A 26,633-nucleotide genomic window follows, 5' to 3' on the forward strand; every position below is an offset into this window, starting at 1 on the left:
GCACAGGGTAAAAGTCACAGAATTCTGGACTGGTTTGAGTTGGAAGAGACTTTAAAAATCATCTTGTTCCAACTCCCTTGCCATGGGCAGGGACAACTTCCACTATCCCAGGTTGTTCCAAACCCCATCCAGCCTGGCCTTAGGCACTTTCAGGGATCCAGGGGCAGCCACAGCTTCTCTGGGCACCCTGAGCCAGAGCCTCACCTCCCTCACAGGGAAGAATTTCTCCCTAATATCTAATAAAAATCTCCCTTCTGTCAGTTTAAAACTGTTCCCCCTCACCCTGTCACTGCCTCTGTATAAAGTCACTCTGTCTTTTCAATAAGGTCCCTTCAAGTACCAAAGGACCACAAGAAGATCTCCCCAGAGCCTTCTCTTCTCCCAGCTGAGCAACCCCAGCTCCTGTTTGTACCCCACAGAGTAAAAATGAGGACAGGCTCACTTCAAACAGGCAAATCCTCATGTTCTTTTTGCTCCAGGGCCAAGGGAAGCCTGTCAGGAGCCCTGACATTGCCCTGTGCAGCCAAATAGGGAAGGGCAGGGGGAAGCTGGGACATGGCGCTTGCCCGTTTCCCAGGGTAGCACAGAAGGACAGGATGGATTCACTGCTAAACACAAAAGCAAACAACATGTCCTCTGTTTGCAGGTGGGAGCCAGTTCTTCCCTGCAGCTCCATGGCAGGAGCCCCACGATGCCCTGGGAGCTGCTGTGATCTGGGGCTGTGCAGGTGTGGGAGCTCCCTTTGCCCACTGTCACTATTTTCAGCCTTCACACACACACAGACCCTCTCTGCCCTTCTTACCCAGCCAGCAGTAAAATGATCCAGCCATTCAATAATCATCCTAGATTATTTAAACCCTCTGTAACCGATCAGTCCCTGTCTGAGTGCTCACCAATAGATATTGGCTTCTAAAGCCTTTGCAAATCAGCTGCCTTGCACACAGATAATCAGGCTGCTGGCAATTGATAGTTTGGCTGTATTATACTTTTAGGCAAGATTAGTTCCCCAGTTCCCTGCCAAGAAGAGAACCACATAAACAGAGGATTGTTTAGAAACAAAAAAAAGTTCCTCTTGAAGGAGAAGTCATGTAAATGGGAAGAAACAGGAAACTAATCTTCCCTTATTCACTCTGAAAGAATGCATATCTCTGAGGAATGTTGTAATTATGGATTTAGGAAATCAGTCCAATTTGCCAGGGTGTGAATTTCAGAGTTCATTCAGTCAACCCTCTCAAGCATTTCTCCTTCAGAACAAAAACCACCAGGAGCTGAAGTGTACCAAAAGAGATTAAAGGAGAGAAAAATTGACTGGCAAGCTTTGCTTTTGGGAAAGATCTTGCACAGATACTGATTATTGCTTTGGCTCTGAACCAGGGAGGTTTGGGCATGGCAGAACAGAAGTCAGTGGTAACCCATGTTTGTCCCATGGGCATCTCTTTTCCATATACTAATGATGGGAAGAGTTTGTGCTCCTGAGCAAGTATTTCCATTGTCAGTATTTTTGCTTATTTACTTCGAAGGATTTCCTATGTCAAGAAGAGGAGATTTTTTTTCCTGAATGAAGTCTATGAATTCTCATGATGTATGTGACTGGGTATGGGAACACTTACTGGAGTTATTGGAGGGTTAATTGCACACTGGTTTAGCTCATTAGGGTTAATGCCAGGGCTCCAAACCAACGGAGAAGGTTTTGGAGTGACCTCAGCTCCTGCACACCCTGACCAGGGATGAGGTGTCACCTCGTGAGTTCAGGTCCCAGCAGAAGCACAGAGGCAGTGGTTTGGTTTCACTCCTTCCCACACCTGCAGCTCTGGCAGCCCTGTGGTGACAGGGAAGCTGCAGGGCCCTGTCCCTGTCCCCACAGTGCGCCTGGCTCTGGCAGCACATGGAATTCCTCCCTCTGTGGAATTCCTGCAGACAGATCCTGTAGCACAAGTCAATGTCACATGCTGCTGCTAAGCTGGAATTTGGAATGCTCAGATTGGATAGGCACACTTCAGACAGGCACAGAGCTGAGCAGAGAGCTGTATTTTCCTTGTGCAAGCTTCAATGCTCCAGGATACAAACCTGAGTAGAGTTCTGGGATGGTGACGTCTGTGGAGCGTTTATGGAAGTGCCTGGATTGTAAAAACCTTCTGAGGCTGGAAAGCCCAGAGAAACAATGTTTGGTCACAGGAGGCTGGGCTCAGTGAGGCTCAGCACAGTGCTGGTCACCCAGTACAGGATGGGAGCCTCCACTCCCTTAACCTGGACAGCAGGATTGGCCACTGGCCCCGTGACACTTCATTCGTGTGTGTTGTGACACGATGACAAAAGGCAGGGAGATAAATGCTACTTCAAAATACACTGGGAAGATAAGAGCTGCCAGTTTGTCTTCAGTGCACTGTCACTGGGCTTAGACAAAGCATCTACTGTGATAAGTAACACACTACTCTGCTCTGAAAGCGTTTGGCCAATTTCCCCATTTTCATTCATCCTCGGTCTTGCCAAGTGCTGGAGTGCTCCCAGAAAATATCTCCAGCCTGCCATCGTGGGACCGAGGTGTGAGAAATCTGGAAGCAAATCAAAAATCTGTGGCTTAAGTATTCAGATCAAGTCCTTGGTCCTTTGCTAATCTGTGGGATGAATAATATTCAACAGCTCTGGGGCCGGGGTGAGGATGGAATTCAGAAGGTGCCTCTGCAGTGGTTGTGAGAAAGGGATTTTGGGAGGAAGCACAGACCCTCAGGACAGACTTCACACAGAAGAGAAGGAAAAAGAAATTATATCTGAAAAAGCAACTGGGGTAAAGTTACCTTAGTCTATTTGCTATAAAATTGTATTTTGAGGCAGGGCTTATGGATGTTAGACAGTTACTTTTCTCTTCAAACAAGGGTTATTTTAATTGGGTTAGTCAGACACTACAGCTCATTGCAGAGCTACACCTGTGCCATTCCCTGGGCAGCTAAGTGGAGGGGAGAACAAGTATTGCAGGTGGGTTGTGATTTTGTGTATCAGCATGCCTAGAATTGTGGTGTGTAATTGAGGAAAATGAGTTAATTGTAGGTTAAAATAAGAGGTTATGATCTGGGAAAGTCTCCACAGTGTCAGGCTATGCTGACAGTGCTGAACAAGACCAGGAATTGATCAGTGGCTCCAAAGACAAGTGGCACTGCTGACTGGTTCCAGCACAGCCCCAGCCTGCCTTCCTCTGGGGATCTGTCTGAAGTCTGCAGTAACAGGAGCAATGGGGACAATATCCTTCCCTGAAACTTTCTGTGCAGCAGCAGTGGTCAGTTGGGCAGTGGGGAGCCGATTTTCCAGGACAGCATTTTCAGTCAGTGGGGAGTGGGATCCAGTGTCAGGATGAGCACTGCTATCTCACAGGTGTGCCATGGTGCCCTCTGTGTCAAGAAGCCTGTCCTGAAGTGTCTGGGGCATTCTGTACTGGATGGTTCCTTGGGCACATGGGAGCAATGCCCCCATAGAGTATTGCATCTTCCCTCTTAAACCTGTTAAATTTCTACTGGGGAGTTTTTCGCTGGGTATCAGGGAAAGGCTCTTCCCCCAGAGGGTGCTGGCAGTGCCCAGGCTCCCCAGGGAATGGGCACGGCCCCGAGGCTGCCAGAGCTCCAGGAGCCTTTGGCCAGCGCTGCCAGGGATGCCCAGGGTGGGATTGGTGGGCTCTGGGCAGGGACAGGGGCTGGGCTGGGTGATCCTGGTGGGTCCCCCCAGCTCAGGACATTCCATGTTCCTCCATTTCTGTTTGGGTTTGTGCTTTGTCCAGCCAATAAATATTGCTGTCCACTACTGAAGCTACTGAAGTGAAATCTGAGAATGATCCTGCCAGATTCACTTCAGTGGAACATCCTTTCTGGGGCCTTTCATCTCTGTGGAAGGAAGTGTCCATGCCCTGTGCTGTGGAGCTGCTGCCAGCAGCAGGTTCATCTGCTCCATGGCCCTGAGAGCTGCAAGAAGGCCCATGGAGGACGGGCCTGAAGGAAATGTTCAGTGTTTCTTGACAATACTCTCTCCCCAGATCTGCCTCTGAAAGCTGCATTAGTTCTTTCCTCTGCTCTGTACCTGCTCACATCTGTGGCAGCTGGAGCAGATTTTGGAGACATGATGACTTCATCTGTTGAAAATTAATTACTTCCCTCGGGGGCTGCCTGACAAAAATTTGGAAGGAATCCCAGTGCAGGAAATGTATTTGGATCTCTGTGTAGTATTGTTGAGCATGATCAGGACCATCCTGTATTCTGGGTAAATGAGATCTTGGGTGTTCTTTGCCCGGGAGATTCTTGGGACTTGAAAGCAGCAGTTGCTGCAAGAAGCCACCCGTCTGCATGGCGAGGAGCCTGGGGAATGCAGGGCACTGCTAATCACACAGTCAGAGCCTCATTCCAGTTTGAAATTAGCTCTTCTCTGAGAGCTCGTTTCTGCCCTGCTGCTCAGAGCAGGGCCAGCTTTGTGGGACAAGGTGTTGCTGTGCCCTGCCTGGTCCCACTGTCCCTCTGAGTCTGTTGCAGAGTAGTGCCACTCTCACTGACCCATTTTTTTACTTCTTGGCCTGGCTGGAATTTCTGGGAGGATCTGAATCCATCTTGTCTATGGCCTCCCCTGATAAAAATGAAGAAGCCTTGCCCATGCTGAACAAGCCCTGCTCCCTCGCCCTCTCCACGTGCTCAAACCCACTGACCATCTCCTGAAATGCCAGCATGGTTTGGATTGGAAGGGGGTGAGCTTAACCAGAAAAGCTGTGTGTGACTCTTCTGGCTGCCACAGGAACATGGAGCAGATGCATCCTGTCACACAATATTGTTCAGCTGCTCACCACAAACCAGCAGCTTCCTCCAGGTTGCCCAGAACAATCAGCTCCCTGTGAGGAGCCCCAGTACAGAGGCAAGTTGACTTTCAGAGTTGCCTTTGCCTTGATCCCTGGCGGTGATATCCTGAGTTAGACTCCTTTGAATGGCCTTTTGGAAGAGGCATTGGGAGGCCGGGTGTCCTGATTGCCAAAGCAGGAGCCAGCAGTGTGAACATGCCCCAGGGAGCAGTGCTGGAGCCCTGTGAGGGAGGATCAAGCCCACTTCCCTGGCATTGATGTGGTCACGGGCTCCCAGCTCGGCGGTGCGGCTCTGGCAGTGACGCACGGATCGCTATCTGAAAGCCTCTGCTGGGCTCTCAATGGAGCCTCTTCTGCTCCTCTCCAGTTCACAAATTAGTGCATCCGAGTCCCCGGTGCCTGTGAGCGAGGGAGCAGCTCAAGTGATGAGAAAGCAGCGTGTTCTCAGGCTGTTCTCAGGCTGTTCTCAGGCTCTGGCTGAGGGTGGTGGCTGTGGCCAAGTGACTGCTGCTTTCACAGGAAACCTTGCTCAGAACGGAGTGGAGAGAAAGTTGACCTCTTTTATCCAAGGGAGAGGATTTCCCCCCTCCACCCTGCCCTTGTAAAACCTCACCTGGAGCACGGTGTCCAGCTCTGGGGTCCTCAGCACCACAAAGGTGCAATACGAAGGTATTGACCTGTTGGAGAGCCCAGAGGAGGCCACAGAGAGGATCTAGAGCCCCTCTGCTCTGAAGCCAGGCTGGGAGAGCTGGGGCTGTCCAGCCTGAAGAGAAGCTCCAAGGGAGACCTTGTTGTGGCCTCTTTTTGAAGGGGGTTTTATGGGAAAGAGAGAGAGAGACTTTACATGGGCAGGCAGTGGCAGGACAAGGGGAAATGACCTTAAGCTGGAGGAGGGCAGGGTTAGATTAGACATTAGGGAGAAATCCTTTGCTGTGAGGGTGGGGAGGCCCTGGCACGGGGTGCCCAGAGCAGCTGTGGCTGCCCCTGGATCCCTGGAAGTGTCCAAGGCCAGGCTGGATGGGGCTTGGAGCAACCTGGGATAGTGGAAGGTGTCCCTGCCCATGGCAGAGGGTGGATTTTAAGATCCCTCCCAACTCAAACTATTCTGGGATTCCAGGATTTCTACAGGCTCTCCAGAAGGTAGGATCCCCCTCCCCTTAGGGAACAGGCTGTGGCCCTGGTCTAAACTGGCTCTGAGGGTCCCAGCTCCACCCTGATGCTTCAAGGAGTTTCCTTCAGTGACATCTGATGGTGACACTGCAGCATCTCCCCATTCTGCACAAACGATGGAAACTTTGAAACAGAAACCTTGAGCACTAATGCAATAAAGTTGCTAGTGACAGTACCACAGTGGCATGTTCAGGGAAGGTTTATGCACAGGTGTGTGTACCTGCCACACCACAGGGAATTCAGCAGTGCTGTCAGTACCCTCCACTGCTGACAGGGGTTTGTCCTTTTCAAGTCTGGGTTTCTTTTTCCCTTTTTAAAATTGCTGACTCTAAAATATTCTTCTTGACATTTTCTCTACACTAGCCGGAGGGGTTTTTGTTGATTCTGGAAGCACTTGAAAACAGGAGAAATTGGCCAAGGCATTCAAAAGTTAAATTAAAATCTGACTCTACAAATAACTAGTGTCAGTGGTGTGAATAACATCCCTCTTTGGGAAAAGATGTTGAGGCATAGGGCAGAATTGGCTGGGACTGAATTTGGCTCAACACATAGAGATAAAACTGATCTGGGGTTGGATAGGGTGATTTCCAAGGGAGATATTGAATATTTGGTTTCAAAAGTATTGGTACCAATGGAGAAATGGTTGATAGGTTAAGGTCAGGACATTGCTGAGCTTGCCCTGTTGGTGTGAGCTTTGTGAAGCCTTGGTGGTGAGAACAGGATTTACGGGTAGGAAATCTGCGGCCGTCACTGTGGAAAGCTTTAATCATGGATTATTGGTGGTGTCAGGGGTTTCTGTGTGCTCCTATGGATTAAAGAATGTATGATATGTCTAGAATTCCAAGAGGGATGTAAACAAGCCTCATGCTCTACAGAATCCTTCCCTGCTCGGAGGTGTCGCTGATGTGGATCAGAACACCCGTGCCACTTTCCTCTTGAGAAGTGTTCATTTACTGACAGCAAAGCACACGAAATGTCATCCCTGGTGAAACATTGCTCTCTGCATCTGTGCCCACGTCTTCTGGGGCCAAAGTTTCCACATTCTTGCCTCTTGCAGAGCTGTTGCGGTGGAAGCCTTTCCCCTTCAGAGCAATGTTGGGTTTTTCTTTTTTTTTTTTTTTCTTTTTTTTTTTTTTTTCAGTAAAAAGACAAAGCTATTTTCTGTTTCAGAATGCAAGATGGAATATCTCTGGAGGGATTAACCTTCTTTACAGAGTTGTTTTTGTGGTTGAAAGAAGAAATCTGTTATCATTAAAATAATACTAAAAAAATCTGCACCTCATTATTTCCAGAAATAAAGCTGCCACAATGCAATTTATTAAGAATTGACTTGGGGTGAACGGAGAGAGCTCCAACACCAAAGAGTTTGTGTTTTAGAAAAAAGACAGGAAGACAATAGGATGGACACAGAGGGAGCAAGAAGAGGGAATTGCTCTGCAATGTTAGTAAGCAAATATGTTCTTTTTGGGAAGGACTGTGAGAAGTGGCTTGGCAGATGTGCAGGAGGGTTTAATTCAGCCCCTCTTCATGTGTTCAGTGCTTGGCTGAGCTCAGTCACAGAGGGCAGAGAGGGGAGAAAGGCACAAAGCTCAGGACTGGCATGGCCAGGGAAATGTAGAGGGCAGGAAGCATGAGCAGGAGAACGTGTCCTGTCCTTTCCCTGCCCCTTCCCTCCTGTACCTGAGCCCCTGGGGAGCTGCTGGACCCCTGTCCTGCTCCCCCGACTCCTGCCGTGCCCCCAGCCCCTTGGGAACAGCAGCAGAACTGTTCCTCCACATATCCATGAGAAGAGCTGTGGTTTGGCATTTGGCAGAGTCTCCAGGGTGCAGGCAGAATGCTGAGGCAGCAGTTTTTGTGAGCAAGCTGCTGCTACCTGGGATGCCAGATCCCTCCGAGCTGTTCTGAGCCTCTGCCCCCTCCTGCACCTCTGCGTGGGGCATCATTCTATTTTCTCTTTGGCTTGCTGTTTCCCTTCCTTTTTACCTTGAGGCCATCAACAGATTCGTTTCCTGATCTCCGTGTCTGCTTTGAAGACAAATTCTCACCTTTTAGTGACTGAAGGAATGTGAGGAATGAGGCCCCATGGCCACAGCCTCCCTCCCAGCCGGGAGCTGTTGCTGCACGCTGGGCAGAGGGAGCAAGGTGCTGCCCTCCCTGGAGCAGTCCCGTGGGCACCATCGGGATGGACTTCCAGTGCAGAGCTGAGCATTTCACTCCTCTGAAATTCCTTTGTAGTGCCAGTCCTAGAGCTACAGGTGCTGGGCCACCCTACGGGGGTTTTCAGCTTGTTTTAGCAGTTTTCTTGGCAATATTAACATCAAGGGCAGTTCCAGAGTAGGTCAGAAAGGAGATGTTGCTGTGTGGCCATGGGGGTCCAGGGGGTTTACCTGGGGAGGGAAGGGGGAGTTCCCACCCCATAGAGCTGATGTGACCCTCGGTGTTACTGTATTTCCTCTTATACCTGTGTGTCCCAAAGGTGGACGAGGCAGAAGAGCTCTGGTGCATCCAGCTGACACTGTGGGGACGGTCACATTGCCCCTTGCAAGTGGCTGCTCATCCCTGCCAGGGTGGGCACTGTGCCATGTCTGGCCAGAGCTGGGCTTTGGGTTTAAACCACCGGCAGGGTGAGTTTGTGTTGAGCCTCCCCAGGCTCTGCAGAGGGCCAGGGCACTTCCCTTCCTCCAGGGAACAGCTGGGAGCAGGGAATGTCCCAAAGTGCCCTCCGTGTTTGCAGGTGTGAACACAGGGAATGACACAGTGACACCTGAGAGTGTGTTTTTCCCAAAGCAGTGATCCAGTTCTCACCTTCACAGGGGCCTTGAACAGATACAGAGGGAAGAACTCCTTTATGCAATCATTGCTGGCTCCAGCTGGATGTGGGACTCACACACCACATTTCATCCAGCTGAATTCCAATGCAGGGTGACACCACTTCCAGCCTGGGTTCCACCCATGGCTGTGCCTGGTGCTGGGGGGTCTCGGAGCCCCCATCTCACAGCACTGGGGACAAGGGGCTAGAGGGTGATGTCAGCCTTTTCCTGTATAACATCACTTCGGAAAGCTTTGCTGATGTGCCCTCCCTGTCACCTACGGATGACAGGCAATCCCAACAATCTGTGCAAATACTTCCATGGATGGAGGAGACCCCAAACCACCGTCTGCCCTGGAGAGACAGGGAATGTCTATCCTAAGAAAGCCATCCAGGGTCTGGAGCCCGTCTCCTCTGAGGGTGTTCAGCCTGGAGAAGGCTCCAAGGAGACCTTTCTGTACTTAAAGGAGGCCAATAAAAAAGATGGGCACAGAGTTTTTAGCAAGACCCGCTGAAACAGAACAAGAGCTGATCGTTTTGAACTAAAATAGGAGAGATTCAGCCTAGATATACGGAATAAGATTTTCACAAGGAGGAGAGGAACCCTCACGATGGAAGTTGCACTGACAGTCTGCCTGTCCCCCTGCCCTTGCAGAGCACGGTTGGGGAGAATCGGTGGCTCCAGGGCCAGCTGGTGCAGCTGCTGCTCCGTCACTGCGACGCGCGCGGGGCCGCGCGCTGGGCACAGCACTGCCGGGTGCCCCCCGAGACACTGCCTCGGGCTGTGGCCGAGGAGCTTCAGAGCCTGCACGTCCACCACAGGTAAATCCTCTCTTTGGTGCCTTTTCCCTGCAGGTTGCTTGTTGGAAAAACACTGTGTGTTTGCTTAAAATTGTCTGCCGTGGTGCATCCTTGGGGGCAGAAGTTTGCAAAGGCTTCCTCCGTGTGCTTGGATCCCGTTGTGGTCCTGCACATGCTGCATTTGTTTGTCGTAAGCCTGGAAATGTCTGTGAAAGGGGCATTTAAAACTCATCCTGCGCACACAGAAACTCTGTGGGATTGCTTCATGGTGCTGGGGGTTCTTACACTTCCTCTGCCAGAAAAACAGTGCAAATATTTATCTATTTTACTGAAGTGATTGCAGATCTGTCAAAATTTCACTAATTATTATTTTTTTTAATGCTGATGATTTTGGGAAGGTCTCACAGATGGCCTTGAACAGTTCATGTGCAGGGATCCTGGTTTTGTGGATCTGCTCTTTCTCCTCATGCAAATCTGTACTTGTTCAGGCGCTGTGTCACCTCAGGAAATACAACACAGATGTAATCACCCTCAAAACACTTCTCCAGGGAGTCCACGGCTTTTTTGGAGCGCAGGAAACTTGTCTGTCTTGAACATGCTCCTGCCTCGCTCCAAAGCACTGCTGGAGCTGCTGTCCCCCTCCTCCTCCTCCTCCTCCCTTCTGAAGCCACAGCAGCCACCAGTTGGGAGCCAGGAGGGTTTTTCCATGCGGGAAAAGCCCTGAAAACACAAAGGAGTGATCACAGATGTGTGGCTGAGCCATAGCCTGTGCATCCAGAGATAAAACCCATCATTCCATCTCTGTGCTGTGGAGGGAAGGCAGGTGAGGGTGTGCTCTGCCTTGTGTGAGGAGCTGGGACAGATGAATAAACCTCTTTGTACTGCAGTTTACTCATCCAGTCATGATACCTGCTGTGGTAGCTGCTATAAAGTCAGCAGAACCATGGAACCTCATAAAACAGTCTGGCTGCCCTGTCTATTGAGTAACACGGCCACAGTTCCCAGAGGGAGTTCACACTGCACACAACAAGGTGGCACCAGCATGTAAATGACATCATCTGTCTCTGGTCACAGCACACGAGGCTCCTGAGCTTTGCAGGTGAGAATATTCCTGGAGACCTGAGGCTGCACACCTTCATTAAATATTTTACACAAATATTGACTTCCCCATGCACACAAACCCACAGGAAAGAGTGTTTGTGCACCCTCCCAAACATAAGGTTACTAATAGTTTCCCAAATAATGAACCATTTCAAGTCTCTGTGGGAAAGAGACTATCCAGAAATACGTGATCTGTCCAAGGGAACTGAATCTTTTTGATTAGTTTCTTTTGTCTGAGAAAGAGCTGAGTGTCATGGGTAAAGACAGGGTCAGGATAAAATAAGGGGACTAAAACTTACTCCTCTTGCTCCAATCCAAGATTTCCTCCTGGCTTTGTATGTCTTCAAACAGTTGCATCTGATTCTGTGCAGGATAAAAGAGGTCACAAAAGCAGATAATTATGAGTCCAGTCAGAAGAAGGACTATTACCAGCTTCCTATTCCACGGGAAAATATTCACTTTCTGCAGACATGGGAGGAGACACTGCAGTGCTGGGAGAAGGTGCTGCAGGTGAGTGTTGCCTGGGATTGGCCTGGCAGGGTCAGGGAGCTGGAACTCCATGTCAGGCTCAGACACAGAGCTGGATGTGGCCACTGCCATCCACTGCCTCCCTCCCCAAGCCAAGAACAGCTGCTCCTTGAGGCTGGTCTGCTTTCGGAAAGATGTTAGGAATTGTGCCAGGGAAGGTTCCCATGGGTGACACAGATGCTGTGACAGTTCCCTGCGTCTGTGGCGTTTTGCACAAAGAGCTGCAGGCTCTGAGTGCAGAAAATGTCTGTGTTGCAGCCTGGGCAGGTCGTTGGTGTGGACATGGAGTGGAAGCCTTCCTTTGGCATGGTGGGGAAGCCCCGTGTCGCCCTCCTGCAACTTGCACTGAAGGATGAGGTGTTCCTGTTGGACCTGCCCCAGCTCCTCCAGCAAGCTGAGGCAGAGGGGGAGAAGGAGAAGCTTCCCCATTTCATCCAGATGCTCTATTCAGATGCAGCCATCACTAAACTAGGTAACATCCCTCCTCCCTGCCTCGGAGTTTCACACAACCTTTGGACACAGTCATCTTTGTCATTCCTAGATCGTCTTGGTGTTGTCATTCCCTAAAGCCATGGAACCAGCTTTTGTAGCCCTGAGTGTTCAGGCACTGCCAGGCCAGGAAGCAGTGACTAGTGTAACTGGGAATGACAGAAACACAGGATCAGGGAACCACAGAAAATCCTGAGCTGGAAGAGACCCACAGGGATCACCCAGCCCAGCCCCTGTCCCTGCCCAGAGCCCCACCAATCCCACCCTGGGCATCCCTGGCAGCGCTGGCCAAAGGCTCCTGGAGCTCTGGCAGCCTCGGGGCTGTGCCCATTCCCTGGGGAGCCTGGGCAGTGCCAGCACCCTCTGGGGGAAGAGCCTTTCCCTCATCTCCAGTTTAATGCTCCTCTGACACAGGTCTATGCCGTTATCTCCCCGTTTCAGGTCATATCCAAGATTCCTCATTTAACTTGCACTCTCAGACTTGGGATTGTCTTAGCTCTGTAGTAATCCCCAACACCCACCCAACCTTCAGTGGTTCAGGTAATTCTGGTGGGCAGAACTGTCTGGGGGTGCTGTCCCTGTCCCAGAGCTGCTGTGCTGGACACCAGAGATCTCTGAATTACCATACTTGGGTTTTGGAGGCTTTTATCAGGAGCTGCTAAACCTGGATTTCAAGGGCAAATTATCAAATATGTTTCTCAGATTTTAAGTAAGTTGATCTTAAACTCAGCATTTTTCATCTGCCTGTCTTCTCCCTTGATCTGCAGGAGTGTCTCTTGGGAACAGAAGAGGCAGGAGCTAGTCTTGTTCCCTGTTTGAAAAGTCTTCCCACCAATGCTTGTAAATATTTTGTCAGAACTTTGACTCTGAACTAGAAGAAGCTGCAGTGCATTAACCAATATTTTGAATTTTCCTACCTGTGTGATTTGGCCTTTTTTTGTCTCCAGGTTATGGGATGTCTGGAGACCTCAGCAGCCTTGTAGCCACATGTTCTGCTCTGAAAGACACAGAGAAGCAAATGCAAGGTGTTGTGGATCTTCTTGCAGTGGACAAACAAGTAAGGATAAACACATGGACATGTGGGAAATGGTGTCTCCTGCACTTGCTGGTGGATAACTGTCCTGAATCCACAGCACTGTTTGCATCCTGGATTGGCAGGGAGATGGCTGCATTAGTAAAGAGACCATTTCCTCCAGAGGGTTTGAGATGTTGGGATTCTGTAAAGGAAGAGAGAAGTATTTCGTTTTCATCAACTACAAAGTTAAAGCTTATGATATTGACAGCTTTTTCATAGCCTTTATAAAAGCTGTGAAAAGCTCTTGGAGACCCAGCTCCATCCAGCCAGGACAAGGTTTCTGAGCACAAGTTATACTTAGGAAGTTCTTGTAGAAATTCTGCTACTCCAAGGCCATGCATAATTGAAGCAGATATGATGGAGTTAATGATTTGTACAGAACTCTGATATTCCTAGGAGGGCTGCTGGTGGGTTCAGCGCAGGAATTTCTGGTTAGCTGAAGCACAGCTGTTCCTGGGTTTGCACACAGGAGCTTTCAGCAGTCTGCAAAAATGTTCAGCACAACCATCTTAATGGTAAAATGTACAGAGTGGGTTTGAGGCTGTGGGTTGAGGTGAAGCAGATCTTTGGGATTGATTGCTTAACCTGGGAAGTGCTGCAGGAGTTGACATAGCTGCCAACAGCCATTGCCTCAGTTTAAGCTGAGAAATGGCATCTGCAGGGAGGGCTGCTGCCCAGGGTGTCATAGGAATGGCTTTTCCCACCGGGACTAGGAGGAGAAAGGTGCTGAACCGCCACTGGTGGTCCTTTGTTGAGTGGATGCCCAGCAGCCTCTAGCATGGTGAGCACCCCACAGACCCTAAGGAGCCTCATCCTAGTCCTGCTGCTCGGGTGCAGGGCTGTACAAGAACACCATTTTTTCCTTTTCCTTGGCTATAGAAGAGGTTTCTCTCCAGCAAGTGTGTTTGTTAAACAAATAACTCGACGCCGTGTTTATCTCGTGCCATCCCAGCCCTTGTCTGAGGACTGGGGTTCAATATGCCAGGCACGAGATGGATGTGATAGGGCTGTGCCTGGCCCCACCAGCTGGAACAGGAGGTGGTTTGGGAGCTGCTGCATAACCAGGTGGTTTGTATCTTTTTGTTTCCATCAGCTGCAGTGGGGGAAGGACAGCCGGAAGGTCGATGGACTGTCGCCGGAGCGCGGCCACGAGGAGAAGGGGGTCAGGCCTCCGGAGAAGGGACTCAGCCTCCTGGTGCAGCATGTGCTGGGGAAGCCTCTGGATAAAAGGGAGCAGCTGTCAAACTGGGAGAAGCGGCCGCTAAGAGAGGAGCAGATCCTCTATGCAGGTCTGGCCCTGGCTGGGTGGTGCAGATGCCCAGGGTAGGCTGTGTTTGGCTGCTCTGTCCCCAGGAAAGTCGTTAAGTAGCAGAGGAAGAAAATGGATTTGCAGATTAGTTCCTGTTCAGAGGAGTCAGCACATGTTTTGTTTGTCCTTTTGAGGAAATGACTTTAATGGTTGAAGTTTAAACTGTCCAGTGATTCATTATTTCCCTTATGAAGGAATTCCTGTGCTTTGCAGATTTTGTCTGATGAAACATCACCTCAGTGGAAACTCCTCTCGGTAACTGAAAGGAAGAAAGTCCACTTCCTTCTGCCTCATTTCACGGCCTTCCTGGGAAACAAATGCCGTGTTCATTTGTTGCAGTGAGGTGCTTGTTAGAGCTGGGTTTGAAATGGGCAGATGTGGTGTCAGAAACTGCAGCACAGACTCAGAGCTGTTGGAGGGACCCATAGAGTTTATTGCTGATTACCCCAGAGTCAGAAGTCTGGGTCTAAATCTTCCTGGTGCATCAAAGGACAGTCTGCTGATGCAAACCAGCCCTTTGTTAAATTCAACTATCCTTGAAGCTGACATAGTTCCCACAAAAGTTAATCACTGGGACTTGTCAGACTGGCTGGGAGAGTTCTCCTGTTGCCGTTGCAGGGAGCAGCAGCACAGGGCACTGAGTGTGGGCAAGTGATTGCAAACAGCTTGGGCAGTACCTGCTCAGATATTGCATTTCCTGGGGAAGTTCCTTTCCCATCAAGAGGTGTGATCTGGAGCTGTGGGCAGACTCGGGGACAGTATCCCTTCCTGTGAGGAACAGGGGCTGGCTGGAGCTGCCTGGTGGTGGTTGGAAGAGCCACACTGCAGTTTGCATTGAGTTACTGGGCTAGAATGGAGATGGCAGAGCCTGTCTTTATAGGAGCTCCTGCCTTGACCACCTGTGACTGTGGGTTCAGCCGTGATGCTCAGTGAGTCAGTTCTGGAGCTGTGGGTATGACCTGAGGGAGTTGCAGCTTCACAGTTGTTCACAGTGGCTTTTACAAAGGTGGGGGCTCTTCCTTGCCTCAGGAAAGCCTCTGGTTTACTTTTGAATGAGCCTCATGTGAGCTGAGGCTCACATTCTCTTCTCTGCAGCTTCAGATGCCTACTGCTTGCTGGAGATCTATGAGAGGCTCTGCAAGGACCCCGAGAGCTTTGGTCTGGGTTCAGACCTGGCAGAAAGTCTGGTGGGAAAACAGAGCAAAAAACCCAGGGCAAAGAAACAGCTGAATAAACAAGAAGTACCACCACCTTCTGGACAGGTTTGTAAACATCTTCAAAGAGCTGCTTGTTGCTCAAGACCCCTGCAAATCACACGCTGCTGCTCTCAGTCACACCACTCTCTGTGCACGGCTGTTCCCAGGGCTCTTGCAGCAAACATCCTTCTCATCCCTTCCTCTCAGGACACTGTGCTCTCTCCTTGGCCTGCCTGGTCCAGCTTTCTCTGTGCTTTGAGGGTCACTTGTCTTTGCACAGTGTGGGTGCAGATCTGTGCACAAAGCCCAGTGAGCTTTGCTCATGGAAATGTTCCTTCCACGTTTTGGGTTTGGATTCTGTGGCCAAACTTTCAAAACTCTTACTTCCTTACTTTTGTTTTTTTACTGAGCATCCACACCTTACTTTCACACTGGGAATATCTCCTCTATTGTGTCTGGAGTGGAAGTCTGCAAAGTTTAAAACAAATGATCCGTCAGAAATGCCTTTCTGCTGAAGGCTTGTCTCTGCCTCCCTGCCCACCACCACATTCCATAAGAGGCCTCTCCCAGAAGTTTGTGTTGTGGCAGAGCCTTAAAACTCCACCAGAGCTGTGTGACTGTGCTTAAGTATCTTGGAATGTGACTGGTGCCTCTCAGTAAGAAAGTTTTACATTTAAAATGGAACCATTCATTGGTTTGAGCACCTTTGGAACCCTTGGCACTAATGCCATTTTGTTACTGCCTGAGGGGACTCACCGTGTGTATCTGTGTATCCTGAAGAGCCTCGAGTGTGTGGGGGGCTCCTGATGTCCTTCCATGTCCTGATGTCCATCCTGAAGTGCCCCCTTCCATGGCTGGGCTGAGATGCTGCTGACTGTGTCCATCTGTGTGTAAATGTGCAGCATCCATTGGCCTTGAGCAGGCAGGGAAACACAGAGCTGCTCTCTGAGCACTGTGGTCATGGGAATGTTGTGTGTTACAGCAGAGCTGGATGGCTGCTGCAGAGGTGGGAAAAGTGAGCACTTCAGGCTTCAATCACCTTGGAAACCCAAGTGCCATCTTTGTGTTCTGTACAGTCAGATTCATCAGACGAGAAGCAGTTGGTAAAACCTGGACTGGGACAGCAGAAAAAGCAGATTTCTCCCTCTTTCCCAGTGCTTCCTGGTCCACTGTCTGAAGTGGGGCTAATGACTGTTCTCCTTTATAAGCTTTCTGCTCTCTGCTGGCATGAAACGTTAGAAAAAGCTCCACTGAACAGTGCTGGCCACTGGATAAACACTGGCTGAGAGCCAGCTGGAGCTCCTGCACATCTGTTTGAACAGCAGCAGCAGCCAGGCTAGCATCTCCAGCTGCCTCAGCTCCAGGGGCCAGCTCCATCCCTTGTCACTGTGCTCTGGTGTCACAGCTACATCCACCAGGGTCCTGCAGGAGCTGGTGACAGCCCAGTGTGCCCAGTGCTGCAGAGCCCTGGGTGCAGGGACCAGCTGCTGGGAGCTGCAGTGTCACACCAGTGTTGCCCCTAGACCTGAGCTGGTTCCCATGGAGGGCCCAGGTGAAGCTGCCTGGTGTGCCACAGCATTTCCAGCTTGGGGCCAGTTCCTGCAGAGCTGATCTGCAGTGCTGGCTCTCTGCATAGCTGCTGGCAGTGTCCTTCAGTCATCCCAGCTGCCTCAGGTTCCTGGAGTCAAAAGCTGGACATTGGAAATACCTTAATAACTTCCCTCCTCCATGAATTTAGCTATTGTACTTCTGAGACCCTCCCAAAGCCAAAGTCCTCAAAGTGCAAGAACTCCCCCAGCAGCAGACATTTGAAATAAAACAAACAGAATTCAGACACTGCCTATTTTTAACCTTCCAAAGATAATAGAGTTGATGTGGTTGCCTTGTCTACCTCTCTGTCCCAAATCATAACTTGGGCACATGTTTATTAATTGCAGACTAATTTATGGGAACAGCAGCCTTGACTATGTTTCTATGACTTCTTGAAGATGAATGTCTGTGCAGAGCACTGGAGGCCAGGCTGGCACTTCTCCAGGGAAAGCCTGCAGGTCCCTGCATCAGGTGGTTAGAGAGACAATGGTGAATCCAGAATTAGCCCCACCATGTTCTGCCCCTGCCCAGGTGGTGATGGCAATGTGGAAAGGTTGGGAAGGAGGATCTAGAGATGCTGCAGAGTATGGGGCAGTGGTGACACAGGTGCAAAGAGGCAGTTGGATGTGCTGTGGTGGGTGAATGAAAGCAGGGAGGCCAAACACAAATGTCCTGAGAATCAGCCTTCTGCTCCTTATGGATCTCCTGCCTTTCTCTAGGAATGCCAAGGACCCAGAACAGAGGCCTCATGCCCGCCTGCCCCCATCTCCCCCCAGGAGTTCAGTGTGGTCTGTGACAACATGCTGCAGGGCCTGGGGCGCTACCTGCGCTGCCTGGGTGTGGATGTGCGGCTGCTGGACAATGAGGATGACCACAGGAAAGCTGCTGAGGTGAGTTCACAGCTTCCATCTCCACGGGGATGTGATGGGCTTACTAGGAAGCTGCCCCTCCTTTTCCCCTCGCCAGGAAATTGTAGCTGCAATGAGATCTCCCCTCAGTCTCCTTTTCTCCAGGCTGGACAGAAGTGTCCTCAGCCACTTCTCATACAGCTTCCCCTCAAGGCCCTTCACCATCTTCTTTGCCCTCCTTTGGACATTCTCTAATGGCCTAATATCTTTCTTACATTGTGGTGCCCAAAACTGCCCTCAGGGCTCGAGGTGAGGCCACCCCAGCCCAGAGCAGGGCAGGACAGTCCCCTCCCTTGACCAGCCTGTAATGCTGGGCCTGATGGCCCCAGGACACACATGTCCCTCCTGGCTCCAGGGCACTGCTGGCTCACATTCATCACACCCCCAGGTCCCTCCTGTGTCGCTCTGATCTCCAGCATCTCATTCTCCAGTTTGTTTGTATATCCAGGGTCGCCCCATCCCAAGTGCAGAGTCTGGCATTTTCCCTTGTGGAACCTCATGGAGTTGGTGATTGTCTGGCTCCCTGATTTGTCCAGGTCTCCCAGAGGGCCTCCCTGCCTTTGAGGGAGTCAGCAGATACCCAGCCCACACAGCGAGTGCTATCAAGTATGCATGGATCACCCGGCCTGGTGTGCAGGATGTTTCCTCTTCAGATGTCTGCTTGGCCCGAATCCGGGGCAGGCTCTAACTTCTGCAGAAATAATTAATATCTCCTCCTTGCCAAACTTGCACAAGTTATTTAAACAAACTGGTTCTCAGTGCCTCCCCAAGCCCTGTCTCCACTTCTCATCCCCATCCCTTATCGTGCCATGGACAGGATGTTTGACATTGCTTTCTCTATGGTGACCGGACAAACTTCCTTTCACTATCAAAAGCCCATGGAGTGTTACTGTATTTCAGAGCCTTTGATCTGGGCTTGAATAATCAAAGATAAAAATAGACTCCTCCCACCCTGTTTTATATCTGGCTGGTCCTGACTGAATCAAAGTTCAGTGTTGACCACCATACGCCCAAAAACTTGGGAATGTTATTGCAAAGGCCAGCAGAGGGTTTGGGTCCTGGTCACTGAGTACAAGACAGATGGTTTGGGTGTTGTCCCAGCACAGTCTCAAATTGGTGTCACTAGGAACACCTAAGAGTGTACAGCATGAGTGTTTGCTCTTCATTAAAGTCTTTTCACTCAAATGATTTATCATACTACATTTCTCCTTGTGCCAAGAACTCCTCCAACACCTGGCATTTCCTCCTTATTGTTCTCATTCCTTTTTTTCATTAAAGTAGCATCAAGTATTGGTGGGCAGATGAGTCTTCACCCTCTGTTAGTTGGAATTAAGCTTAAAAGCCTGAGAACTTCCTCAGCTGTGCTTGGGCAATTATGGATTTTATTTATTTTGTTCTTTAGACTAGCACATGTGGCAGGAATTGGTTTGGCAACCCCCATTCCCATGGATATGAGACCCTTGTCCTGTGTTTTGCTTCGTGTTGTTCTGTTTAGTTATTGACTAAATATTTTATCTTGTGTTTGTCATGGTGAGTTTATCGTGCCAGATCTGCAGAGGTGTGAGAGCAGGGCCTCTGGCACTGTGATCCACTGGATACCCTCTGGCTGACCAGATTTAGTGGTGGAGTTGGCAGTGCTGGGTGAATGGTTGGACCTGATGACCTGGGAGGTCTTTCCCAGCCTTAATGAAGCTGTCATTCTGTGGTTCTGTTGGTCTGCTGTGAGATGCTCCCAGCTTGCAGTCTGTGATTTAATGGTGCTATTTAATTAGGAGTTGACTGGAGAAATGACAGATTAAAGTTGCCTGCCATAAGTGCGGGTACAGCAAATCTGTAGAAATGGACAAACAGTGGAAATTCATACTGAAGGTGTGTCTGGTTAAATCTGTCCTCATGTGAAAGGCAAAGAACTCGCAGGCTGTCCTTACAGAAGCATTTCAGTTCCTGCCCATGCACAGCAGCCTCTCAGAAGGGCAGTGGGGGTGGTTTTATTAAGCCCTCTCACTCAGTGAGGTGGCCATGCAGTTTTTACCATATTACCTTGCTGTCCTACCTGCTGTTGCCTGTGCACACATCTGTGTGGCACAGCAGGTCTGCAGCTGGAGGTGGAATTAGTTCCAGATATGCTGGACAAGCTCGTTTACCTGACATTATTTGCAGCCTGTGCACTGAGAGCTGGTGGGGACCCACCATGTGCTGTCCCCAACATGTTCTTGCCTGGCAGCACTGCTCAGTCCTGCCCCTTGGGCAGGGCCTTTGCAGGACTTTGGGCAGTGGCCCAGACTGACCCAAACCTCTCTGCTGTGTGGCCTCTCTGAAGAAGGGCTGTGTCCATCCAGCCATTCCTCTTCAGGGACTCTGACTCCAGCTCCAGGCACTCCATGGGGTAAAGAATGTCGAGATCCCATCTCTGGGATGCAGCAGGTTTTTTGTGTGCAGGTGCTGGTTTTGGGTGATCCTCCCTTTGCCTTTGCACTTATCCCTATAAGCAACATGTTATTTGCAATTAATACAAGTTTCTTTACTTAAAATTGTCCCTGTGCCTGTTGTGTTGCTACCCAGGTCTTTCATGCCCCATCCCTGGAAAATTCCAGGTCAGGTTGGATGGAGGCTCTGAACACCCTGACCTAGTTGAAGATGTCCCTGCACACTGCAGGGGAGCTGGAACAAGATAACCTTTTAGAGATCCCTTCTAAACCAAAGTACAATATGATTCTATCTTGTCTTTTGCAAACTTCTCTTTGCAGAGAATCTTAAACCTATCTTTTGAGTTTTCTAGGTGACTGGAAGGAGATGGAAAAGTGGATGTTCCTATTTTCTCTGCAATTTTGCAGACTCAGGCAAAGCAGTGGGATCCTTCTCATACCAACCTTACAGGATCACCCAGCAGCCTGAGTGACTGCAGTAGATCCTGCAAGGTTGTACCTAAGGGGCAGAGCAAAAGTTGTTAAGAAAATGTTGGTAGTCTCTTAGATTTCTAATAAGAGACTCAGTGGAATCTCAAAGCTGCTTCAGTTGAGTTCTGGGTTGGTTTACCTTCTTTTTTTAATGGACTTTGCTCTTGGTTTTCAAAATCATCCTCATCTCTAAGGATAATCTGATGCTAAGGCAAATCTAGTATCTTTTGAAGTCTGCTAATAACCAGAAGGCAAGTAAAACTGGCTTCCTGAGGCTCCCATGCTGTGGAAGATTCCCTTGCAAGGTTACACCTACCCTCCAAACCTCCAGGTGAACCAGGGAGTCGCAGAGGAGGGCCAGGCTGGATGGATCTCAGGAGCCAGATAGAGCATTGTGCACACAGATCTAAATTGCCCTAGACTGATCTGGAGCCAGGTGACACAAAGGGGATTTTAATCCTGCAGCGAGCAGATCTTCACCTAATGGGGCAATCTAATCTTGGATCTTGTCTCAGCTTTGACTGGCTTTTTCCATATTTTTGATGTAGATGGCATTCTCCAGGTTTGTTGGTCTTTTTAGTCTAGTGGGGAGCTAAATTCACAGAGGGCAGATGAAGAGTTGTGCTGCCTTTAAGATCAAGACTTGGCTTTTGATGTTTGGTCAGCAGGAGGAGAAGGCCTTTCATTGGAGACCTTGATACAAATGGGTCTGCACAGAGAAACAAAACTGGGTGGATGGTTTTGGTGTGACACTTAAGGCCATGTTACAAAACTCTACAATAATTCTGTGCAATTTATACTTTTCAGGAATGCTCAAGAGGAGTTTAGGGTTGCAATGCTGGGAGGGCTGGACTGAGGCTGCTCACAGCTGTTAAGCTCTTCCTTTACTGTTTCTTTTAAAAGAGCCTGGGGTTACAGGGAGAGGCTCTGGGTTTGGACTGGATTTTGTGATCCCCTTCTCTAGTAGATCCTTGTCTGGGTGCTTTTCCAGCACATATCCTTGGGCAGACACTTTCTGTCCACTCCCTTTTGATCTCAAGTGAGGCTTTGCTGGCCCAGGCTCAGGATCACTGCAAGGGGAACACAGCTTTTCCTGGACTGCAGTTTGGCTCTTCAAGGACATGTGGCATTGCCCAACATGTGTCTTGCACAGACCTGGCAACGTCTCACTTACAAATCCACAGCCTCGTGCTGCTGTTTTTTGGAACCTCCTTTGGCCTTGGTTCAGGACACTTTAGGTTGTCACGAATTATCCTGCTGCTGGTGCTGACTTGGAAACAAAGGCTCTCTCTGCCCTCTCTTCTCAGTCGTTGCCCTTCTGAGGTCTCTCTGACAGTAATTCCCGTGGGTTCATTCATTTCTGCAGGATGGAAGTTGGCTGAACAGACAGGCACGTTAAGGGCTAATCAGTTGTACCAACAGATTAGGGAGTGCTTTCTCTCCAGAAGGTCTGAGCCTTTTCCAGAGGAAGTTGATATTATCTTTGTAATAGATTGTGAAACTGAGGCCAATGCCCTCTCTGCAGCACTTGGGCTGGAGCACAGGTCCCTGACACCCGTGCCAAAATGCTGCCTTGGGTGTTCTTTTCCTCTGGTTTGCATCCCTGACCACACATTCCCCCACGGTCCCAGTGCTGCCTTCCCTTGTTGCTTTTGGAGGAAAAGCAGGAATTGTGCCCTTTTCTCCAGCACATACCCTCTGTGGTCTCAGTCAGATGTGTGCTATCACATGGCTTTTCTGGCTCTGTGTGCTTCTCCCAGTCGTTCCAGAGGCAGAAAAGCATGTTGGAAGAGTTATTGAAAAAAAGTTAGTTATTCTCTTTTTTATTTGATGTTCTTTGCCTGTCTCTGCAGAGTCATTTAGATAAGGGGATTTATCAAGCTTGAACTAATTAACCCTGGATGCAGGAAGTCAGAATGGAGTGTTCCAGCTGTGAAATCCTCAGACTTACCCTGAAGCAAACATGAGTCTGGAGGAATTTCACATCCCTTTTCCCTTGTTGGCAGATCCCTGTGGTGACCTTTTGCTGTTTCCTTACCAGACTTCCCTCACTCATGTGCCACAAGAGTGCTGTGGCAGCTGCTCAGCAGCAGGACTGCATGGGGTGTCTGTTCTGCCCCTTCAAGGCTCCTGTTCTTAGAGGGTTTTTCTTTATTGAGAGAGAGAGGGTTGGTTTTGAAAGAAATCCAGTAATTTTGCCTGTAGAAAGATGCTTTAGAAGTTGTTGCCAATCACTTTCTCATTGCAGAACTTTCAGCCAAAAAGTGACTTCACAACTAAAGGAGAGAAGCAGATACCTGAAAGCTCAGGAAGAGGAAAAAAAGGGGGAAAAAAAGTTGTTTAGCTGCCTGCACAGGGCCTTCAGGACCCTCACCCCCTTTTTTCCTGTTGCCATAGGTCCAGTGAGTCTTAAGAGAATGACTGCCTAAGACAGAGCTTTAAAGCCGTGGTTGGTTTGTCTGGTGTCCCCTGGCTGTGCTCGCTGGTTTCTCTCTGGGAAGTGCAGCAGGACTCTGACCCCAAACGTGTCTTTCTGCCAAGGGTAGAGAGGGATCCAGGGAGAGCTGCTGCACTCTGAACCAGATGAGAGACCTCCATGACACACATCTGGAGTCAGTGAAAAACATGAGGGCTTCCAACAGAATCCAAGCTAGAGGAGAGAAATAACCTTGTGCCTACTTCAAAGCGCTGATCTCTTGCCTGCAGGATCAGAGCTGAGTCCTGCTTCACATGGGAATCCTTGGGAATCCTTCTGTTGCTGCAGCCATGAGGCTCTGTCCTTCCTCCAGGAGGGTGAGAGGGGGAGTGAGGAGTGTCATTCAATCTTGTGAAGGAAGGTCAGTCACACTTCCACCCTTGTGTCCCTCTTTGGCATTGACCCTTCTGCAGTGTCCCCAGCCCTGTGGGAAGGTGATGAGTTCCTTGGTAACTCAGCACAGACCCTCCACCTGAAGGAGCAGGCCTCTGACAAAAGCTCAGGATTGCAAGTCAGGAGGTGATAAACTGTAGAGGAGATGCAGCCTGGAAAGGTGCATAGCTCCTGTGTGTTGGGTTGCCAGGACAATAACACCTTTCTTCTCTAAGGAGCATTTTTTGTAAAGGGTAGGAAGTTTGCAGGCACATTTCATGGTACTTTTTTTTTTCTGGAATTACCTGCTTAGGTTTTTTTTTTTTTACTTTTCCCCCTATGCAGCAGAACTGTTTCCTTCTTTGTGACACAGATTGGGGAAATAGAAATAGTCTGGGTTAAGGGAAAAAAAACAACCAACTGGTTTTGGATAAGATTGTTTCAAGGTGGAATGGTTCCCTGGGCCATCTGTAGTACAGATGCACCAGCAGCTTGTTCCAGCACGTGGGGAGATGAGGCACAGATTGGCAGGGAGGGGGTGAGGGGTGAGCCATACCTTGAGCTGCTGTTGCTGTCAGGAACTCTTGGCCAAGTGTGGATTGACAGAGAGAAACACTTGATATCTCCAGTTCACCTTCTCTCTTCTGTGACTGCAAGTAAAGCTTGAACTCAGTGTAACTTCAGCCCCTGTTCATTTGGATTTGTACTGTTTTTTCCAGATTGCCCGACAGGAAGGAAGAGTCATTTTGACCTCTGGATTCCCATATCAGACTGTGAGTGTTACGAGCTGCTGGCCTGTTTCTGGCACTGATCATTGTGTGGTCTGGGGTGTGCAGGGGAGAGGAGAGGAAAAGTCAGACATGAATGCAACAGCTGGCTTGGCTTTTTCATGTTTTCTCCACTAAAAGTTACATTTAGGGTCTTCAGAGGTTTGCTGCTCTCAACCACCAAGGCTCGGGGTGTAATGCTTTTTTACACTTATTCTCACTGCTGCATCAGTGGGGGAGAGCAATTACTCTCCATTGGGGGCGGGGGTGGAAATCAAGCCAAGCAATCCAGAACAGTGTGTTTCTGTCTGGCCTCCCTGGCAGGTGAAAGGCAGCTCAGTTCCTGTGCTTTTTATCCTAGAGATTCTTGCTTGCTGGCTGGCTCCACACTGAGAGAGTTTCAGCCCTCAGAGACATTTCTTCAGGCTTAGAAGGGAGAGATTGGAGGGCCCCAAGCATGGATCTGGTGGAAGCTGGAGAGGTTTTGTGTTGTTACAGATAAAGAAAAAAGCCAAAGCAAAGCCTAACATTGCCTTCAGTACCAGCTGTTCAGAGCTGTTCACAGACACGCTTCAAAATGCAGTGCTGAACCTGCCAAGTCAGTGCTTGCAATGCTGTGATGTCCTGTTGCAGGTCCTTTGCAATTTTTCACTGCACAAAAATCCATTTGGAAGAGTGAAACTGTTCTGGATGAGCCAGAGTTCTGTTCACATGAGCCAGGGTACAGGACTTGTTTGTCACAAATTGTCAGTATAAAATTTGCCAGCTACTCAGGCAGCCAGTCAGAATATTTGCAGAATAGGGGTTGCTGATTTCCTATGGAAAATCTGAGTATGGAATAAAACTCTGCCCACAGACACTGTGAGGCAAGTGCAGCCACCCTTCAGGTTCCTTGAGCCTGGTGGAATAGGGAATTCAGCATCCACCATTATCTTGTTTGACAGAGGTCTAACTTCAAAGTACTGTGTAGGAATTGCAAAAGGAAAATAACTGCTTCCAGGTACAATATTACTGGGAAATATCTGGTTCCCTCAGTTCCCTTGCCTTTGGATACCCTCCACAAGGACGAGATGGCTCTGCCAGGTTCCTTTACTGGTGTGTAGCTGATCCCACTCCTATGAGTTCTTAACATGGTCATGAAGATGTGTCTGGGATTCCCAGTGCTCATTCCCAGATGCAGACTTCTCTGCAGGATGTGAAACAAACATTGAGGGACTGCCCCACATCAACCCCTTCAAATTTCTTGGCCATCAGGGAACTCCAGGTGAAACATTTGTGTGAACAGAGAGGTTGAATTGGTCACTGGACATTGTTTCCATCATTGTGCTTTGGCACATTCTGTGGAATCTGTCTCATCAGAAAGCTGGGATTGGAATCAGTTTCCTTTTGCTGCCCCTGTCACCACCACCTCACCAAATTATGAGTTGACTTGGACATATTCTATAGAATAGAATCCTGAAATTGTTAAGGTTGGAAAAGACCTTTAGGATGATCAAGTCCAGCTGTTAACCCAGCAAAGCCACCATGGTCTCCACTAAACCATGTCTCCACGTGCCACCTCCAGATGACTCTTGAACACTTCCAGAGATGACTCCAACACCTCCCCAGACAACTCCTTCCAATGCTTGACCACCTTTCTGTGAAGAAATGTTCCCTGAAATCCAATCTAAACCTCCCTTGGAGCACCTTGAGGCCATTTCCTCTTGTTCTGTCCCTTGTTAGCTGGGAGAAGAGGCCAGCCCTGGCTGCAGCCTCCTGTCAGGGAGTTGCAGAGAGTGAGAAGGTCCCTCCTGAGCCTCCTTTCTCAGCCTAAATGACATTTCATACACACAAAATCATGCAGTGCTTCAGGAGTCAGAGTCAAGTCCTGCACCCTGCCGCAGTGGCTGTTAGGTGACCAACTGTGGTGCTCAGACCAGAATTCAGACTGTAAACACACACTAAATCCAAGCACTATTCAGCATTCAAACCAAGACAGGAGTATCAGAGCAGCCTGACACGTGCTGACGCTTGGCCTCACTGGTGTCTCTGGTTTGCAGCTGCGCTCCCAGGTGGGAGAAGGAAGGTGTTTCTCCGTGAACTGCTCTGAGAAGGCCAAGGAACAGGCGCTGCAGGTGCTGAGGCACTTCAACGTGCAGGTGTCCCTGAGTGACATCTTCAGCCGCTGCCAGGTAGGACGAGGCTGGCCCCAGCCCCGGCTCCCGCCCGCCCACTGCGCTGCCTCGCTCCCCTGGGCCTGGCCCTCGGGGTCTCCTTGGTTCCCAAGAGTCCTGCTTAAACTCTGGCAGCACCTGGCCAAGCCGTGAGGAGTTCTGAGTGC

The 26,633-nt window shown here is 49.7% G+C and overlaps 1 protein-coding gene across 1 annotated transcript in view; it reads left to right on the plus strand.

Annotated features, from left to right (window-relative positions):
- EXD3 (exonuclease 3'-5' domain containing 3) overlaps positions 1-26,633 on the plus strand; it is a 246,180-nt gene that overhangs the window by 106,445 nt on the left and 113,102 nt on the right. Inside the window, exons 12-20 of the mRNA XM_066332574.1 lie at positions 9,460-9,626; positions 11,078-11,216; positions 11,493-11,706; positions 12,671-12,780; positions 13,892-14,087; positions 15,203-15,369; positions 17,613-17,783; positions 24,266-24,319; positions 26,353-26,484. Of these exons, the coding sequence (XP_066188671.1) occupies positions 9,460-9,626; positions 11,078-11,216; positions 11,493-11,706; positions 12,671-12,780; positions 13,892-14,087; positions 15,203-15,369; positions 17,613-17,783; positions 24,266-24,319; positions 26,353-26,484 (1,350 nt within the window). The remainder of the gene's footprint in view (positions 1-9,459; positions 9,627-11,077; positions 11,217-11,492; positions 11,707-12,670; positions 12,781-13,891; positions 14,088-15,202; positions 15,370-17,612; positions 17,784-24,265; positions 24,320-26,352; positions 26,485-26,633) is intronic.

The sequence above is a fragment of the Sylvia atricapilla genome, chromosome 19, assembly GCF_009819655.1.
Source record: "Sylvia atricapilla isolate bSylAtr1 chromosome 19, bSylAtr1.pri, whole genome shotgun sequence".
NCBI classification, from domain to species: domain Eukaryota; kingdom Metazoa; phylum Chordata; class Aves; order Passeriformes; family Sylviidae; genus Sylvia; species Sylvia atricapilla.